Source organism: Ovis canadensis, chromosome 18 (genome assembly GCF_042477335.2).
Source record: "Ovis canadensis isolate MfBH-ARS-UI-01 breed Bighorn chromosome 18, ARS-UI_OviCan_v2, whole genome shotgun sequence".
Classification (NCBI taxonomy): domain Eukaryota; kingdom Metazoa; phylum Chordata; class Mammalia; order Artiodactyla; family Bovidae; genus Ovis; species Ovis canadensis.
The window spans coordinates 71033379-71053142 of NC_091262.1; the positions used below are offsets into that span (position 1 = coordinate 71033379).

At 44.6% G+C, this 19764-nt stretch overlaps 1 protein-coding gene across 3 annotated transcripts in view; it reads right to left on the bottom strand.

The window, feature by feature from the left end:
* Nucleotides 1-19473, bottom strand: part of LGMN (legumain) — a 37404-nt gene extending 17931 nt beyond the window's left edge. The window contains exons 1-2 of one of the 3 annotated variants that reach the window (XM_069558912.1): nucleotides 19238-19473; nucleotides 8410-8577 (exon numbers count right to left, since the gene is read on the bottom strand). In XM_069558912.1, coding sequence (XP_069415013.1) covers nucleotides 8410-8547 — 138 coding nt within the window. In that variant the 5' untranslated portion in view covers nucleotides 8548-8577; nucleotides 19238-19473. Of the gene's footprint in view, nucleotides 1-8409; nucleotides 8578-9335; nucleotides 9700-19026 lie in introns of those variants that run through there. The other 2 variants (XM_069558913.1, XM_069558911.1) reach the window with 2 other exon arrangements.
* Nucleotides 19474-19764: the final 291 nt, after the last annotated feature.

Genomic DNA, 19764 nt, shown 5'->3' on the forward strand with positions numbered 1-19764 from the left:
AGGATGAGATGGCTGGATGGCATCACCAACTCGATGGACATGAGTGAGTAAACTCCAGGAGTTGGTGATGCACAGGCAGGCCTGGTGTGCTGTGATTCATGGGGTGCAAGAGTTGGACTGAGCGAATGAACTGAACTGAATCCTGTTATCTTAAAATGGAAATTATGGGAGTGGGTCTACTAAGATCTTTACAACCTCCAGACATTCTTTTGATTCATTGTAATAACTAATTAAAAGGTATTTAACTCCATTGCTAACACTAGCGAGGGGGCACTCTTTCTGCCCCCTTCTGATGTCTCTGTCAGAAGCTTTCTCTATCTCTTTTATGCTTTAATAAAACTTTATTACACAAAAGCTCTGAGCGATTAAGCCTGTCTTTGGCCCCAGATTGAATTCTTCTCCTCTGGAGGCCAAGAATCCCGGCGTCATTCGTGGTTCAGCAACAACCTTTCAGTACAAACTACATAGGTATTCATTTTATTATTATTCTTTACATTGAAGGCACATTATATAGATATTTGTTTTCTATTTCATAAGAAAAAAAATCAATATTATGTCAGATTTGACCTTCTCAATGAAACTGGAGTGAGCAGGCACACCCACCCACTCACCTCAGTGCAAACTGGCCTATTATCTATCTCTCCTGTTAGATACCAAAAAGCAGGTTCACCAAAAGACAAAACAACGTAGGAATAAACTTAACAAAAGAAGTGCAAGACTTGTAAACTGAAAATTATAAAACTGCTGAGGAAAATTAAAGATCTAAATACACAGAGAGATATCTCATGCTCATGGATCAAAAGACACACCACACTTAAACTTTTTAAAAAACTAGCTCAGTCGGTAAAGAGGCTACCTGAAGTGAAGGAGACCTGGGTTCAATCCCTGGGTAGGGAAGATCCCCTGAAGAAGGAAATGGCAACCCACTCCAGTATCCTTGCCTGGAAAATCCCATGGACAGGGGAGCCTGGCGGGCTGCAGTTCATGGGGTCGCAGAGTCGGGCACAGCTGAGCAACTGACACCACCAGTGGATAAGACTCCACACCTCCAGTGTCTGCACTGCAGGGGGCATGGGTTTGATCCCTGGTTGGGGAACTAAGGTCCCGCATGCCGTGCGGTACAGACAAAAGATTTTTTGAAAAGTTAAAATACCTCTCCTCTCCCCCTCAAAAAATTTTTTTAAAAAACTGATCAGCAGGGATTTCCTCAGAAATTGACAAGATAATGCTAAAATTTGTACATAACTGCAATAGATATATAAACTGAAAAAGAAGAAGAAAGCTGGAGAACTTTCACTTCCTGTTTTCAAAACTACCCTGGGAAAGGAGAATCTTATCAACAAATGGTGCTGGGAAATTTTGGATATCTACATGCAAAAAAGATGATCTTAGACTCTCTCCTCATACCGTATATGAAAATTAACTCAAAATGAATCACACTTGAATGTAAGTGCTACAGCAACATTTTATAAGATAACACAGGAGAAAATCTTTGAAATCTTCAATTGTAATTGCACAGATGTCATAGATATAACACCAAAAGTGTGGTCTATAAAAGAAAAAAAAAAGGTAAACTGGACATCAACAACATTCAAAATCTTAGTGCTTCAAAAGACATCAGTAAGAAAGTGAAAAAAATAAAAATAAAAATAAAGTGAAAAGATAAGCAACAAAGTGAGAGCAGAACATTTGCAAAACACATATCTGAGAGGATTTGTATGTAGAATATGCAGAGAACCCTTGTACCTCAATAAAACAACTGGTTCAATCAAAAACAGATCAAAGATTTATATAAACATTTCACCTAACTAGATATACTGAAAAGCACATAAAAAGATGTTCACAATCATTACTTATTAGGGAAATGCAAACTCAAACCACAAGGAGCTACCACGTCACAGCAGACAGACAATAACTAGTGTTGGTGAGGATAAACCAGGAAGCTTCATCCACTGCTTGCGTGAATGCAAAATGGTGCAGCCCTTTTGGAAAATACTTTAAGTTTCTTTAAAAGTTAAGTATAAATTTACCCTAGGACCTGGGAATTCTACTCTTAGGTATCTGCCAGGAGAAGCAAAAACATTAACCCACACCAATATCTGTACTCAAATGTTCTTGGCAGAATGCTTCAAATAGGCAAAAAAAAAAAAAGAAACAACCCAAATATCCACTGAGTGGGGAACAGACAAAATGTGATGCAAGCATACAATGGAACGCTATTTGGCAATAAAAGGAATGAAGTGCTAACACGCGCTATACAGATAAAGTTTAAAAACATGGCCTTAAGAGAAGCCAGACACAAAAGTTCACATTGCACGGCCCTATTTATGTGATATGTTCAGAAAAGGCAAGCTTACAGAATTACAAAGTATACTAGTATACTAGGAGTTGCCTCCAGCTAGGGACTTGAAATTGGCTCAAGGGATCTTACTGGGGAGATGGAAGTGTGCTAACACTGATTTATGGTGAGGCGTACACAGCTTGCTAAATGCACCAAAACATCACTGAACACTTAAAATGGGTGAATTATATACAATCTGTAAAATACGCTTCAATACGACCATATATCTTAGAAAATATATTCAGCCTATCCTGTTAGTGCTCCCCTAAATTCCTGGGCTCCTCACCACCGCCCTGACAGGCAGACTCTTTTATGCCCATTTCACAGATGGGGACAGGCTCAGGAAGGGCTCAGGGCTTCCCCCACCACAGCGGTCTCAAAGCCAAGCAGAGATCCTCTCTTGGGTCCTTGGAATTACTTGGTTTCTTCCCAACCTTCTCAATTCAAAAGGGCTTTTGGTTGGAGTCAAGCACTCACTAACACCCAAAAGAAATAAAAGTAAGGTTAAGCCAAGTCAAGTGATTTGGAGACAGTGCTAAAGATTACTTGAATGACTTTTCTGGAGTGTATCTTATCTCTGTGCATTTTTTCCCCTTAAAAACAGAAATGCCATAGGAGAAATGCCATGTGACAGGAAGGTATTGAGCAAGACTTGACATAAAGGGCAGAGCCCTCTGGGCCACACTGAACAGAGACTGCTGACTCAACTCTCAGGAGTAAGGAGTTCAGATGGGATTGCTGATACATCCCGTGATTTCCTGGTGGAGGTCACTGTCCAGTCACTGATCGTGCCGCCCTACCTCAGGCCAACTGTAAGCTGACTAAGAGCAACCAGCCTGGGGCAAAGGCGAAATACTTGTTCTTGAAATACTTGGCATGTTCTTGAAATACTTGGCATCACTGCCAAGGGGTCCACCTTCAAGCCAGCTAGGGGCTGGGAAGAGTTCTCATGGGCTGCTCATTGAGAGGAATATGTATAGTACCCCTTCCTGGCACATGCTCTGAGCACTGCTAAGCCCTGAGTCGGCATTGGGTGGGGGCGAGGGGGCTGCTAGCTCAGCTGGTAAAGAATCCGCCTGCAATGTAGCAGACCCCGGTTCAATTCCTAGGTCAGGAAGATCCACTGGAAAAGGGACAGGCTACCTAGTCCAGTGTTCTTGGGTTTCCCAGCTAGCTCAGCTGGTAAAGAATCTGCCTGCACTGCAGGAGACCTGAGTTCGATCCCTGGGTTGGGAAGATCCCCTGGAGAAGGGAACGACTCCAGTACTCTGGCCTGGAGAATTCCACGGACTGAGTGACTTTCACTCACAGAGCCCACCACCACCTCAGATTTTCCAGAGGAGAATCAAGAGGTTTGGAGTGAGATTACATCATTTGTTCAAACTAATACAGCAGATGCGGGAAGAACAGGAATTACACCTGGGGGTCTATGCAAGTCTACAACCCACAGTCCCGACCACCCTGCCCAGCATCTGGCTTGTACAAGGACAGCCCTCCTGGGCTAACTGCATTCCCCCAGTTCAGTCCTGCTCAGCTCTGCTCTCCATCTGTTTCTTTTCTTAAAATATAAGAGTGATACTTTGTAACAAGATGGATTAACTATAAAAACATAATGCCAGTGAAAGAAGCCAGACACCAAAGCAGTCCACCTTGTATGATTCCATTTATGAAGTTTCTGGAAAGGGCAAGACAATAAAGACAAAAGGCAAATCCTTGGGGACAGGAGGCTGGGATGAGTACAGGCACAGGGGAACTTTCTAGAATGATGGGCGTGTCCTAAAACTGAACTGTGGTAACACTTGCACAACTGTCTGAATTTACTAAAAATCACTGTACTATGAGATAGGTGAATTGTATGGCATGGAAACATACCTCTTCAATAAAGCTGTTTCTAAAAAGTGGTAATAACACACACCCTTAAATATATAAAGTGAAAGGTGGTTATTCAGAAGTATAATGACTGCCACTAGACCCTCTATTATCCTATCTTTTCCTCCCAACTTCAACATGTACAAGTTCTGGACTTTTCCCTCTCCCTCTCTGCCTCCTCTTGGCCCTGTGGATATTCTTAAGGAGGCTTCTGAAGCCTTCCCAGGAAAAGGTGGCACTCCCTTCCTCTCCACCACAGCCCCCAGCTTGAGACCAGCAGAGGGGAGGGGGCGTCAGCATTCTCCCAGCTCCTCACCTCTTCTGTTGCCAACACTCCAGACCTTCTCCTTCAGAGCCCCACTGCCCAGCAATGACCTCAAAACTCCCCTCAAGCCCCTTTCTCCCAGTGACTCCTGGCTCACATCTCCTCTCCTCCCAACACCGCCCCCCCCATATCCCAACATCCTCCTAATGGCTTGTGCAACGGTGAACTTCACCTTCAATCCACTTAATTTTCCTTCTCAGTGCACTCAGATCTCTATACTGGAAGAAACCTTCCTCTAGTCCCATTCCTCTCCTGGTGACCTATGTTCTTCTTTCTCCCCCTCACAAGCCTGTCGGAAGAATAGCCAGTACAGCATACCTTGTGCGGTTTGCACCAAGGGACCTCTTCCTCTGTCATCCATGCATCGGAGTCTGGCTCCTGCCTCCACCACTGCAGGAACTTGTCCTCCAGGACCTTCCAAGCCCATACTCAAGATGTAACATATCCCACTAGCATCAGCCCAGACCCACCAGTTCCCTCGCTGTCATCCATTCATCCCAGCCCCAAATGGAAAACGGAGAAAGCCAATTCAGTGTAACCAACACAGGTTAAATAACCATCATAAAGCACAGAAGAGTGCTCTGCAATGATCTAAGTGTGCCCAGTATACTAATCTTCTCTAAACAAATTTGTGATAATGAGTGCTATGTTCACGCAAGGAAAACGTAAACCTCAATAAAAATGTAAGTCTAAAAGTCTATGCAGAAAAGAAAAAGTCTATGTAGGTTCTATGGGAAAAGCTCTTTCAAATGCTCTTTTGTTTCCCCCTACACTTTGAATTTTCTATTTTGTACTGGGGTGTTAACTGGCTATACCTCAAACGCTCCTCTAACGCTCAGTTTCCAAAGTCAAGACAGCAAGTGTCGGCAGTTGGCCGAGGAGTGAACTTGGCCGGCAGGGATATGAACTGAGGCCAACCATGATTCAGCAGCCACGCTTCCCGTGCCCAGCTTTAGCACCAGCATCCGCCCTTCTTTAGGGACAGAAATTTCAGTCTGCGCCCACTTCTTTTTGCTTTTCTTGCTTCATTCCATTTTGATATGAAGTAGTTTACCCAGGGAAACTAGCAACACTTAAAAAAAATTTCCTGGGAGCAAAGGGTAATCACCTATACTGAATAATGTTTAACCAATACATGCTTTTTAAAGTTAGTTGTATAAAAACCAGGGTGTCTGATGAAGCAGCCAGTCTGCTATCAGTGACCCGTATTTAATACCCCATCTTTCTGACTTGTGTTGAGAGGCAGAGGAGAAAACTGAGCTGGGTAGTTAATACTCGGATTACTCCTCTCTAACTGGGTCAGGTCTGTGCGTGTCCGACTCTTTGTAACCCCATGGACTGTAGCCCGCCCGTCTCCTCTGTCCATGGGATTCTCTAGGCAAGAATATTGGAGTGGGTTGCCATGCCCTCCTCCAGGGGATCTTCCCAACCCAGAGATCGAACCTGGGTCTCCCACATTACAGGCAGATTCTTTACCATCTGACCCACCAGGGAAGCCGGGGTCAGGTCTGGGTTAAGTATTAAAAAGGTATCACACTGCCAATGAAAATAACTTTTTAATCAAGCTGAATTTCCTATTCAGCTAGCATATAAAAAGCATTCAAGAACTAAGTCATTCAATAATCATCAAATTATAGAGCTGGTTGCCTGGAAAATCCCATGGACAGAGGAGCCTGGTAGGCTGCAGTCCATGGGGTCGCTAAGAGTCAGACACAACTGAGTGACTTCACTTTCACCTTTCACTTTCACGCACTGGAGAAGGAAATGGCAACCCACTCCACTGTTCTTGCCTGGAGAATCCCAGGAATGGTGGAGCCTGGCAGAGGGCAGGGCGGGGCGGGGGGTACAGCGGTTGCACAGAGTCGGACTCAACTGAAGCGACTTAGCAGCAGCAGCAGCAGCAGCAGCAGCAGCAGGAGTTCACCTAAACCAACCCCTATTTAACAGATTATGAAACTGATATCCTGGGAAGGAAACACACGTGAGGCAGCCCTGTTAAGCCGTCACAAGCACAGATGCTAGGTCTAATCTGGCAGCCTCTGGCCACACTTGGTGACTAGGCACTTCAAAGGTGACCAGTTGAGACAGAAAGTAAACATAAATAGGGAAAAAGAACTGGACCGACTGCACAGAACCCCACAGTGGGGGGTCAAATGAGTTCACTTGTGATTGCCTGTGCATCTCGTCTCTGAGAATTGAAAGATTCAATGACTTTTTAAATAACAACGTTATTAAGGTATATAATTCACATATCACACGTCAACCTTTTAAATATACAATTCAGTGGCTTCTAGTATGTTCACCAAGTCACGCAACCATCACCATTCTCTAACTCCAGAGCCTTTTCATCATCCCTAAAAGAGACTCCACACCCAGTAAGTCATTCTCTGTCCCCTCTTCTGTGTACACCTTGTCAACTGCTAATCTACACTCTGTTTTCACAGAGTTTCCTGCGCTAGACTGCCATCTATAAACGGAATGCTGCGGTCCTTTGTGACTGGCTTCTCTCACTTAGGATAATGTTTTTAAGGTTCAGCCCTGTTGAAGCCATGCATCCGTCCCTTGTTCTCTTTATGGCCAAATAATAACACCTTGTGTGGACAGACTATACTTTTTGCTTATCCATTTATTGGACACTTGGATTGTTCCCACTTTTAGGCTAGCATGAATGAAACTGCTATAATCATTTGAGTACAAGTTTTTTGGGGGGAGACGTACATATTCTTTTTTTTTTTTTTCTGAATATATACCTAAGAGCCGAATTGCTGGGTCACACGGTAACTGTGCTTAACCTTTTGAGGAACTGTCAGACTGTTTTTCAAAGCAGCTACACCATTTTACATTCGCACCTGGAGGTTGCACTTTTAACATATTTACAAATGTACATTCTTTCCTCTCTAATTTCTGCCAGGCTGGTTTGCTGAGAGTGCCAGGAAAGAAGAGGGGGAGGGGTGAAGGCAGAGCAGCAGGGCGGGGGTGTGGAGGGCAAGGAGACTCGTGACGCTGCTTCCAGAGTCCTGTCTGCACCAATTCAGCCTCACGCAAGTCACCTCTGGTCTTCAAGTCTCAGTTCCCCTATTTACTAAAATGAAGGCACTAGACCAGTAGGTCTCAACTAAGGACATATGGCAAAGTCTGGAGACAACTTTCGTTGTTACAGTGGCTGGGTGATACTCCTGGTACCTAGAGGGCAGAGGTAGGGATGCTGCTAAACATCTTACATGGTAGGACAGCCCCCAACAGTTAAGAATTACCTGGGTGGACCCAAGTGTCAACAGTGCCAAGGTTGAGAATCCCTGCATTAGACTGAAGTGACCACATACGGGCCATTTTGAGGAACAGCCAAAATGGTTTCCAAAATGACTGTACCACGTTATAATCCACTCAGCAATGGGGATGGTGGGGTGTGTGTTCCATTCTCCACATCCTCATCAACACATGTATTTTTGCCAACCTAAGAGGAGCATCTGTTCTACTTTTGGTTGCTGGGGGGAAGGGATAGTTAGAGAGTTTGGGATGGACATGTACACACAGCTACATTTAAAATGGATACCCAACAAAGACCTACTGTATAGCACAGGGAACTCTGCTCAATGTCACACGGCAGCCTAGATGGGAGGGGGGTTTAGGGGACAATGGATACATATACATGTACGGCTGAGTCCCTTTGCTGTTCACCTGAAATTATCACAATACTGTTAAATAGCGATACAAAATTAAAAGTTTAAAATAAATAAAATCTTGATAGCTTCAACTCCATCCCAAAGCAAAACCAAACCAAAAAACAATAATAAAAGGTCTCTTCTAATAACAATGTCCAGGATTGTTAGCAGACTGCCAGTGTCATCCAGGAAAAGGTGAGTCATTTTCTTACCTGGTGCCTGTAATTATCCCAGCCCTGTGATCCTGCGACAATCACCACCCAGTGCTTGCCTCCATCCTCAGGGTCCTCCAGGGGAACAGCAGCAATTCCCAGGACCAAGCTGAGCAACACAGTGACTTCCCAAATCATCCTGCCCCCTTGGAATTCCCCTGCAGAAATCTAGGAAGAAAAAGGCAGAGTCAAGTGAAAAAGGAATGACCAAAACAGAAGAACACTGCTGGACCCAAAGACAAGATCGCAGAAAATGGGCCAAAAAGATACGATCATTTCGTCATCAGACAGAACTCGCTGAGGATAAAACTGATGACAAGCAGACTTTTATTCTCAGCGCTGCTGCCGTTTCCCTGGAGCGGAGCAGGGGGTTGCCCACAGCGCCCCACCTTCACTACGGGCTGAACTTAGGAGAATAAACCAAAGAATATTGAGGAAGCTCTTGAGGCAACTTTTTAAAGTTTTTGTCACAACTTGGAATACAGAAAACAAAATTCACTAACAAACTTCACTGTGTCGGAAAAATATCTACCACACACTATGAACTGTTTTAAGAAAAGAACAGAAATATACTGTGTGCTTAGCAAAATGTAGAAGGCAGACAAAACCTAACAGTAGTTATTCTTGGGTGGTAGATAGGTAGAATTAAGAAGGACCTTCTTTCTTTTTGTCTCTCTTTACTACAAATAATATATATTACTTATACAACAAAGCTTGTAAAAATTCAACATACACTTGATGTAAATACTGAGGGGCAATGTGTGTGAGCTATCGGGGTAAGCTATAGTCTAACACTGGCAGCCCAAATGAATGTCTTTGGATAATGCTTACAACCTATTTTCATTATTCTGTAGAAGAGGCTGAGCAAACATTTTAATCCTTGTTTTACTGGATGGGGAGGTTGAAGCAAGAGAGAAGTGACTTACCCAATATTCACTGGCCACAGACCAGAACCCGTGCCTTCTGAATTCCTGGTCCACCCTTTCTGCTACATAGTTCTGCATCTCAAGACTTTATCCTTAATGAACTACATGCCCAATTTTACCCTTCACGGCCAAAACTTTAAAGAGAGTTTTAAAGCACAAAAGGCAGAACTAAGGCTGAGTCCTGGCCACCCTGCATTACTCAGACAAGTATGCTATTTTAATGCCCTGCGTCCTGACTATGTTATTTTTAAAAAAGCCTTCCTATGGCAGAAGCCAGGCCTGTCATTCTAAGATAAGAGGAAAAACAGTCATTGAGATGTAGGGACTCAGAACAGAACAGTCTACGAGGCTAACCTCTGCCTCTGATGCTTTTTGACAAAACAGTGCTCATTTACTCACTCATTAATGTATTCACTCATTCATTCACCTCCTCAGTCAGAGTCTCCTGAACTCTGACCCTGCCAGAAAAAGCGCTGGGGGCCGGGAACGCAGTAGGGACAGGACGAAGCTTCTGTCCTCAAGGACTGCAGAGCCAGCTAAGTCACGAAACACCTTGAAGTCTAGGAAACCATCCTCAGCATCTGTGCCTAGTTCAGTTCAGTTCAGTCGCTCAGTCGTGTCCGACTGTTTGTGACCCCATGAATCACAGCACACCAGGCCTCCCTGTCCATCACCATCTCCCGGAGTTCACTCAAACTCACGTCCATCGAGTCGGTGATGCCATCCAGCCATCTCATCCTTGGTCGTCCCCTTCTCCTCCTGCCCCCAATCCCTCCCAGCATCAGAGTCCTTTCCAATGAGTCAACTCTTCGCATGAGGTGGCCAAAGTACTGGAGTTTCAGCTTTAGCATCATTCCCTCCAAAGAAATCCCAGGGTTTATCTCCTTCAGAATGGACTAGTTGGATCTCCTTGTAGTCCAAGGGACTCTCAAGAGTCTTCTCCAACACCACAGTTCAAAAGCATCAATTCTTCTGTGCTCAGCCTTCTTCACAGTCCAACTCTCATATCCATACACAACCACTGGAAAAACCATAGCCTTGACTAGACGGACCTTAGTCGGCAAAGTAATGTCTCTGCTTTTGAATATGCTATCTAGGTTGCCTGTGCCTAAGACTGTGCTAAACCTCAAAATGATGGGATTTCCTCCCAAGTGAAAAAACAGGAAGCCCTGAGTTTTACCAAAGTTTTAAAAAGTAAAGGCACTTTGGGCCAGCACTTCTCCAACTTGACTTATATGCCCAGATTGCCTGGGGGGCTTGTTAGAAGGCAGAGTCTGACTCAGTAGGCATGGGCAGGGCCTGAGACTCTGCATTTCTGACAAGCTCTGGGTGATGCCCAGGACTACACTCTAGTCAGCTCTGCCCAGAAGCCCAGCTTCCTAGTTAAGAAACCGTACTACTCTAGCCCCGCAAGACTTCTCCCAGGAACTCAATGCTTCATATGTAAGAATTAAGAATCTGAGGTGGGAGGACTTCCCTGGCAGTCCAGTGGTTGAGACTCGGAGCTGCCAATGCAGGCAGCAGGGGTTCAGTCTCCCGTCAGGGGACTAGGATCCTGCATGCTACACAGCACAGCCAAACAACAACAAAAAAGAATCTGAGTTAGTGCTCGATCCAGGTTTCTTTAGCTCCACTATAAAGTCATGGATGCATGGGTAACTGCAATAACGTGCCCCAGATTTGTTTCAAGATTGTCTTCAAATGGTCAAGGTGAGTCACAGATGAGGGCAGTGGCCTTCCCAGGCCACCCAGCCCCGGAACCCGCTGGTCTATTAATATGTCATGTGTATGGACAGGATGTTTTCTCACATCCACTTGACCTGCCCAGGGTTCACCGAGGGATAATAAAATGGGAAGTAATACAAAGGTATGAATCAGCAGCAGTGAGATCAGACAAGAGACAGTCAAGCTCCCACCCCCAGAGCTCTGCAGGGGCCCCCACACTGGAGGGGGAGGTGAGCCAGTGATACTGGAGGCCATGCAACCAGCAGTGTCCTGGCTGCAGGCAAGCCTCCCAGGAAGCCTTCTCTTGGGGCAAGGGTCAGCAAAGCCTCTGTAAAGGGCTGGAGTGTATTTTCAGCTCTGCAGGTCACGTCATCCCCATCGCAACTCTTCAGCTCTCCGATGGTATCACAAAGCAGCCAAAGAGGATACAGAAACCAGTGAACACGGCTACATTCCAATGAAACTGAAACAGGTGGTCTCTGCGGCCCGCCCTCAGGAGCCAGAATGTGTTCTCAGCCCACAGGACAGGTACAGTCTGGGGTTTTTATTATCTTTCATCAACAATCATAAATCAGGCTCCCTGGTTTGCATACCATTCTTTCTGACTGTCTATCATGTGACTCAATCCTGAAGCGGCTGATCTGTCTGGAGGCACCAGTGCCTGACTTCTTCTTTTCTTTCTCTTTTCTTTTCTTTTTTTTTTGTTGTGCCTCATGGCATGTGGGATCTTAGTTCCCCTGACCAGGGGCCAAACCTGTGCTCCCCAGAAGTGGAGGCTCAGAGTTTTAGTCATTAGACTGCCAGGGAATTCCCCCTTTCATATTTAAATAAAATATACTAGAGTCGAATGGTTGGCCTGCCTGAGCAACAGAATAGACACCACCAGCTCAACTGCCTAAATCAGCAAACAAAAAACACCACCAGGTTATTTTTACAAATTCCAGTTTACCTTTCATTCTTCTACTAAACACTAGCAAGTTACTCCTCGGTGAGGGAAAGTACCTTATTCATACACAAGGGACATTTTCAGAGCTAACATTTAGCGATGTTCTTGTCTATCTTTTTTTAAATTATTAACACAGAGTTGTGGTTCCTTGAATACAATGCCAAGTTACAAGCCTCACCATGTGACACCGATTGGGAAATGCCACTTAAAAAACACATACACTAATATGTTGGGAAATGTATGGGGCCAGGGGCGAAGGAAAGATATGAAGTAATACAATCCTTCCATCACCCTTAGCAATGAACACGTCTCAAAACAGCAGGTTTCAGATGGCAATTTCCTGGTCAGCACTATTCTTGATGAAGTCGAGCGCCGGAAAACAAAGTCACAAATCATCTTGCAGCAAATCTATGATTCTCGTTTCAGCAGAGAGAAAAGTTCACGAATAAAAAGTAAACAAGGACCCCTGGGACTTCCCTGATGGCTCAGTGGTTAAGAATCTGCCTTCCAATGCAAGGGTCGCAGGTGTGATCCCTGGTTGGAGAACGAGGATCCCATACGCTGCAGGGTAACTTGGTCCACAGGCTGCCAACTAGACAAGCACTGCAATGAAGACCCAGCGCAGTCAAAAAAAAAAAAAAAAAGTAAATGATCCCTGCCAAACTGGCCCAGGAAGACCGCTATTTCTTGCCCGTGGCGCTCCAGGGCCCCAGTCACACAGGCGCCGTCTTCTGCTTCTTCCTGTCTACTCACCCGTCCAACACACAGGGCCTGAACACCCACCAGGCGCTCACAGGGGCTGAACAGGGAGCCAAACCAGCGAAACCCTTCGCAGAGCTGACATTCTAGCAGGAAGAGACAGGTTGTACAGTGGTGATGAGTGCGGGGGAAGAAACAAAGGCAGAAGAGGAAGTCCCGGTGGGAGTGCCAGGTATCACTTTTCAAAAAGGGAAGATTTTAAGAAGGTGAGGGAGATCACCCATTTGTAGCAGAAAAACCCCAGAGGCAACATAAATGGTCATTTACGGGGGTTGTCTGTTGTTGTTGTCCAGTCGCTACGTCGTGTCCATCTCTTTGCAACCCCATGGACTGTAGCATACCAGGCTCCTCTGTCCTCCACCACCTCCCGGAGTTTGCGCAGATTCATGTCTACTGAGTTGATATGGTTTTTCCAGTAGGCATGTGAGAGTTGGACTGTGAAGAAAGCTGAGAGCCGAAGAATTGATGCTTTTGAACTGTGGTGTTGGAGAAGACTCTCAAAAGTCCCTTGGACTGCCAGGAGATCCAACCAGTCCATTCTAAAGGAGATCAGTCCTGGGTGTTCTTTGGAAGGACTGATGCTAAAGCTGAAACTCCAATAGTTTGGCCACCTCTTGTGAAGAGTTGGCTCATTGGAAAAGACTCTGATGCTGGGAGGGATTGCGGGCAGGAGGAGAAGGGGATGACAGAGAATGAGATGGCTGGATGGCATCACCGACTCGATGGACGTGAGTTTGAGTGAACTCCAGGAGTTGGTGATGGACAGGGAGGCCTGGCGTGCTGCGATTCATGGGGTCACAAAGAGTCGGACACGACTGAGCAACTGAACTGAACTGAGTTGATAATCCAATCTAACCATCTCATCCTCTGCCACCCTCTTCTCCTTTTGCCTTCAATCTTTTCCAACATCAGGGGCTTTCCCATCTACAAGGTACTATTCATCAAATCAATTATATGTGTGTGTATGTGTGTGTTAGCAGCTCAGTCATATCCAACCCTTTGCGACCCCATGGACTGTAGCCCACCAGGCTCCTCCATCCATGGCATTTTTCAGGCAAGAATACTGGAGTGGGTTGCCATTCCCTTCTCCAGGGGATCGTCCCAATCCAGGAGTCGAACCTGGGTCTCCTGCATTGCAGGCAGACTCTTTACCATCTGAGCCACCAGGGAAGCCCTAACTCAACTATAATACATCCTTATAACGGGATATAGTGATAACTTTAAAAGAAAAAGGTAGTTCTTACAAGTGCCGAGAGCAGGAAGGCCTCTGAGAGGATGCTCAGGGGTATGTGTTTAGTCTGCTAACCATTTGCAGGGAGAAAATGATCCAAGACAGCTGTTGCTCTAACCAGAGGAGAGAGGAAAGTCCCCAAGAGTATTCTGTTGTTGCTATGCCACACAGGAAGGGAGGGCGGGATATGTGTGGGTATCTATGAACCATGGAGTGTGCGAGGCACTTTCCCATCCTCACAACAGCCTGTGAGCAGTCTCATTACCCCCTTCAGCTGAGACAGACTAGGAAAGGTAGAGAAACTTGGTAGAAAGTGGCACTGTTGCGTGACACACAGATCTGCTTCCAAAGATTGCTTCTTCTACTACACCACCTTGCTTGTCACACCAAAAGAGCATTGTTTTTGTGAATATCTCAGAGGCCCTGTAACCACAGGTGGGAGGGCTACACCCTACACTCCGGGGCCTCCAAGTTTCCTCCAGCAGCAGGATACCCAACATGCCTGCTCTTCATCACCCCACTATTTTAAGACACTTGTGGGTAATCGGTTATAAAAAGGTCTTAGAAGAAGAGCCCATCAAAGGAGAACTTGAACCACACAAAGTCAAAGTCAATGGACAAGCCTTTACAAATGAATTTTACCAGCCTCCAATGCCAGGTCCTCGCTGCTCCCACTGGTCCAGCGACCCTCTCATGTTACAGGGCTACATGAAGTCACTGATTCAACTGAAGGACTCCACTTCAGACAGCACCATCAAGTGGGATCTGATCCAATAGGGGAGGTTTGGGACAGACCCGAGTGCACATACCAGATCAACTGTCACCAGCAATAGAAGTAACAAGGCTACAGTTAGAGGACCATCTAAATAGCAGGATTAAATTCAAATCTAGGTCTGACATCAAAGCCCAGACCTTAACCACCCCCGTGACCTCCCACATCAGCCCTGTACTTGCTACTTGCTCTGGGTTAGCAATGGCGAACCATTAAAGCCAACCAAAGCAGCTGGGCAGACAATGACATCTGTAAAGAGACTTCCAAACCTACAGGTTTTAGATCTTGCCCTCTGTTCGTTGGGGGCTTACAACAAAATCATCATGCAAGTGGTCCCTGGCTGATAACATGCAAAAGAGACAAGGACAGGAGACAAGGTGCCCTCTTTCACCGAACTGAAGTCAAGTTCCTCTGAGCCCTCCTCCCAACAAGACTTTGGCCCACTGAGCCCAGGTTTAGCAAGAATCCTACAAGAATCTCCCATCTTTGGCGTCTAATCAAGCTTCTCTTGGCAATTTTTCAGCCATTGTCCCTCCCACTCTGCCTACTGGCAATACATCTCAGTTGTCCTTGATGTATTTGGAGTTGAGCTCAGTTCTATATGGAAGTCTTTCTCCTCTAATACAATAGCTAGAATAAAATCCATCTTGTCATTAAAAAAAAAAAAAATGGTTACATGACATGGCACGTGGGATTTTAGTTCTCCAGCCAGGGATCAAACCCGGGCCCCATGCACTGGAAGGACAAAGACCTAACTACCAGACCACCAAGGAAGTCCCCATCTTGTCTTTTTAACATATGTCAGGTGAAATTTCTCTTTAATACAGGACAGTTACTAAGTTACTACAGTTCCTAAGTCCGGGGGACCCTGCCTCACCTTAATTGTTCATCTGTCAAATGGGATGGTAGAACTAAATTATTAATGGCCCATTCAATTCCCATATCCTTTGATTTTCTGTTTCAAGAGTAAAATTGGGGAAAAAAAAGAAAGAAAGAAAAGAAAATCCAAGTAGTCTTATCTCAAATCTCAAAAAAATGGATTTTGTTCAAGTGAGAGAATCAACGTTTTTTCATAGGGAACATTTATGATTCAGTAGCAAAGCACATTTTGGATTAGAGCATGTCCTTCAAAGTTACCGAATTGTGATTCTATGGAGGACTTCCCTGGTGGCTCAGTTGGTAAAGAATCTACCTGCAATGATTCTATGGAACTTTTTTTCCCCACAACTCTGTAAACTGTAGATACTAGAAATGAAAATAATTATTGTCTAAAAACATGCAAATGAATTCTATTAAGTGGAGGTGCAAGCGATTCCCCCTTTGAAAGAAAGAAGCCAGCTTTCCCATTGCACGTTTCTGTATTTCTATTCTACAAATGTACTTTGTACTTGGAATCTCCTTTCAGCTGACAGTAATATATAGAAAGTGATGTTGTTGTTCAGTCACTAAGTCACGTCCAACTCTGCAACCCCATGGACTGCAGCTTGCCAGGCTTCCCTGTCCTTCACTACGTCCCAGAGTTTGCTCAAACTCTTGTCCATTGAGTTAGGGAAGCCTTCCAACCAGCTCATCCTCTGTCGCCCCCTTCACTTTTTTTTTTTTTAAAGGTTGATCAAAGTTTTTTTTTTTTAATTTTTATTTTTATTTTGTGTGTGTGTGGTTTTGACTTACATTTCTCTGATAATGAGTGATGTTGAGCATCTTTTCATGTGTTTGTTAGCCATCCGTATGTCTTCTTTGGAGAAATGTCTATTTAGTTCTTTGGCCCATTTTTTGATTGGGTCTTTTTTGTTTGTTTGTTTGTTTTTTGTGCCCCCTTCACTTTTAAAAAATTGTCTTTTAACATTTCAAGATGTACAAGCAGCCATAACATATTTCAAAATACACATAGTCAAGAAAGATTTTTTAAATTTACCAATGTCTAGAAGAATTTGATTTTTTATTAATGGTTTTTCTACACTTTTATTTTCACTGCTTATTTGGCATTTGAATTTCTTTAAGTTTCTCCCAAAGTACTATTTTTTGAAATCTAGGATTAATAATAGTTTGTAGTCTTTCCCCAAATGAATGAGCATGACTTTTATAACTAGATGTAAATTCTTAAGTTTAATTTTGCTACAACTTATATTTTAAGAAATTGAAGGATACACGTTAAACTACAGAAATGTACAAATATAATATAAAATACCTGTTACCGTCATACAGATCAACTGTTAATATTTTGTAAATCTGTTAAACCTCTTTCCCCATAAACAAATAAAACATTACAGATAAAACAGTACCCCCATTGTCCTGTCCCATTCTCCGAATACCACAAGGTAACCACTATTGTAAATTATTTCATTCCAAGCAATTTATTATACTTTAAAATACATACATCCACTTTATAAACATTCTCCTACTAACAAACATGTAGGTTGCTACTTTTTTTAACTATTAAAAGCATTCTTACACTCATCACCTTGTATACGAATGTCTCTCTGGTGCTTTAGGAGTAGAACCACTGAGTCTTAAGATATACTATTTTGCTAGCAGCTGTACTGTCCTAAAATATATTTGCAAATATCTGATATCTTTCAAACAATTGATACTCTTGAGAGTAACAAACTTTCTAATTTCTAATCTGATAGATATAAAGTGATCTAATTATGGGTTTAATTTGTATCTCCTGGATTACAAGATAAATTGAGTCATATGTCTAATCATCCAGATTTCAACATCCTTAACATTTGTGATGATTTCTCCTTCATAAAATGGGACTCAAATTTTGACCTAAAGCAATGTCTGCGGTTTAAGGAAAGAAAAAAAAGGCTTGTCGTTTCCTTAGAAAAGATAGTCAGTCATAGGTGGAAAACTCAAGAGACAGCATTCACCTCAATATATTTTTAATACTAGGTATGGTGTTCACTTACTTAAGAGTTCACAACCTTTTATTCATCTCTCCTCTCATTCAAATGCAATTGTCTTTAAAATCCTCAGCAATTCTCCTGGCAATTACTGCAATGAGCTCCCTGGTGTGGCCTCTTTCCAACACTTTTCCACATTAGAGAGTATCTAAGGTACACACTGGGCTTCCCTCGTGGCTCATTGGTAAAAAACCTGTCCAGCAATGCAGGAGACTCGGGTTCTATCCCTGGGTTGGAAAGATCCCCTGGAGAAGGAAATGGTAACCCACTCCAGTATTCGCCCTTGGGAAATCCCATGGACAGAGGAGCCTGGCTACAGGCCATGGGGTCACAAGAGAGTCCAACACAACTTCACGACTAAACAATAGCAACAACAAAGATACACATCTACTAAATTCGGTTTCTAGGGCTTTCAGGGCAAAATCCAAGTCTCTTACTGCAGCACAAGAGGCTTGCAAGATGTGCCTCTCTTGTTTTCCACTATCCACAAGAAATCCCTTGCTCCAACCAGGCTCAGGACTCTGGGTCCAAAATCAGTGCTCTTTTCCTGCCTTCATCATGCTATTTTCCAGGCGAAATGCTCTTCTCTTTCATCTCACTAGCTCCTGCCCATCCCTCAAACTCCATTCAATTATTCCCTTCTCTGCAAAGTCTTACCTCTTCCCACAAGCAGGGTTACATGCTGCCCCTGGAACACTGGAATGGTTCACGATAAACTGCCTCTCCCCTTTATGAAATAATCCCTGCTTTAAAAACTTAGTAAGGCTCAACCAATGTTTGCGAACTAATGCAGTAAAGACATTACTGCCTGGAGCAAAGAGAGCTGGGCCATGCCACTCACTACATACCACAGGGCAAGTCTCAAACCATGGACATTTATTTTCACAAAATTTCCTTCTCCCAGCCCCTATATTCTTGGCCCTGAATACCACGTGGGTAAAACCTCAACCCTAATGGAAGTAGGGGACCAAATCCTGCTAACTTTCACTTCCATGGTTCACGTGAATCATCCTGTTAACTCCCACCAGCTCAAACCTATGAGAAGTGGCACTTTTATGATTTCTCAGAAGGGATGTTTTTATACCTTTGGGTATATTTGCTGTTGTGGTTAACATAACCCCTTCCCCCTTAGGCTACCAAGAACTAACTGGAAACAGATGCAGCCTCAGCATTACAAACCTCAACAACCTGAATTGTTTCTAGATTGTTAAGACAGGACACAAGAGACCCCTCCTGGCATTCCCTGGCTATAGGACCTTAGCAAATGTGCTGTCAACTCGCGCCTGTTTCTGCTCTCGGAGGAGCCTGGGCTTCCAGCCAGAGCTCGCGCAACAAAAGGAGCCCCAACTCACCAACCCCACGGGATGCAAGGCTAAGAGAGGTCATCGGAAGTCATCGTTTGCCGAAAACTCCCTTTCGCCCGATGAGAAATGGATTTACTCAAAAAAAAAAGGCCGGGGAAACTGAAAATCCCAGCCATGAAGCCAAGATCTGCGGCAAACGGGCGACTCTGGTCCGGGGCGTTGGGCCGGGCCCCAGTACCCTGCCAGGGATATTGATTACCTGCTGAGGGACCGTGGGAAACCCTCGCGGTGCGCAGCCTCAGAGAAGTCAGCCGCCCGCGTCCTCCCGGCACAGATTGCTGAGCTGGGTCCTAGCTCCTTGCTTTGAGGGTTGGCTGCGCCGCGGCGATTGGCCGACCTTCGGGGAGGAGCGTCTTCGAAAGCCAATGGGAGGCGAGAACGAGACCTGAGAGTCGCAGGAACTACAAGTCCCAGCGAGCCTCCGCTGGGCCTTCTGATCCCAGAGGGCAAAGGAACGCAGGGAAAAAGGTATCCAGTGAATTAGGGCAGGATGGGGTGAGGGTGGGAGGGTGGTTCTGACGTGTGTGGAACCAGGGGCGCAGTGATTCCCCGGAAGGATCGATCCCCAGCGCGCTAAGCCGTTTAACACTCTGCATCTAAACTTGTACACAAATTAGAACCACGTAGGATGGTAGCTTCGTAGGTACTGATGCCTCCGCCTCACCCTAAAGATTTTGAGTTCTTTGGTTGGTCCGCCTGTCGCCTGGGTTTTGAAGTCTTTAAGGA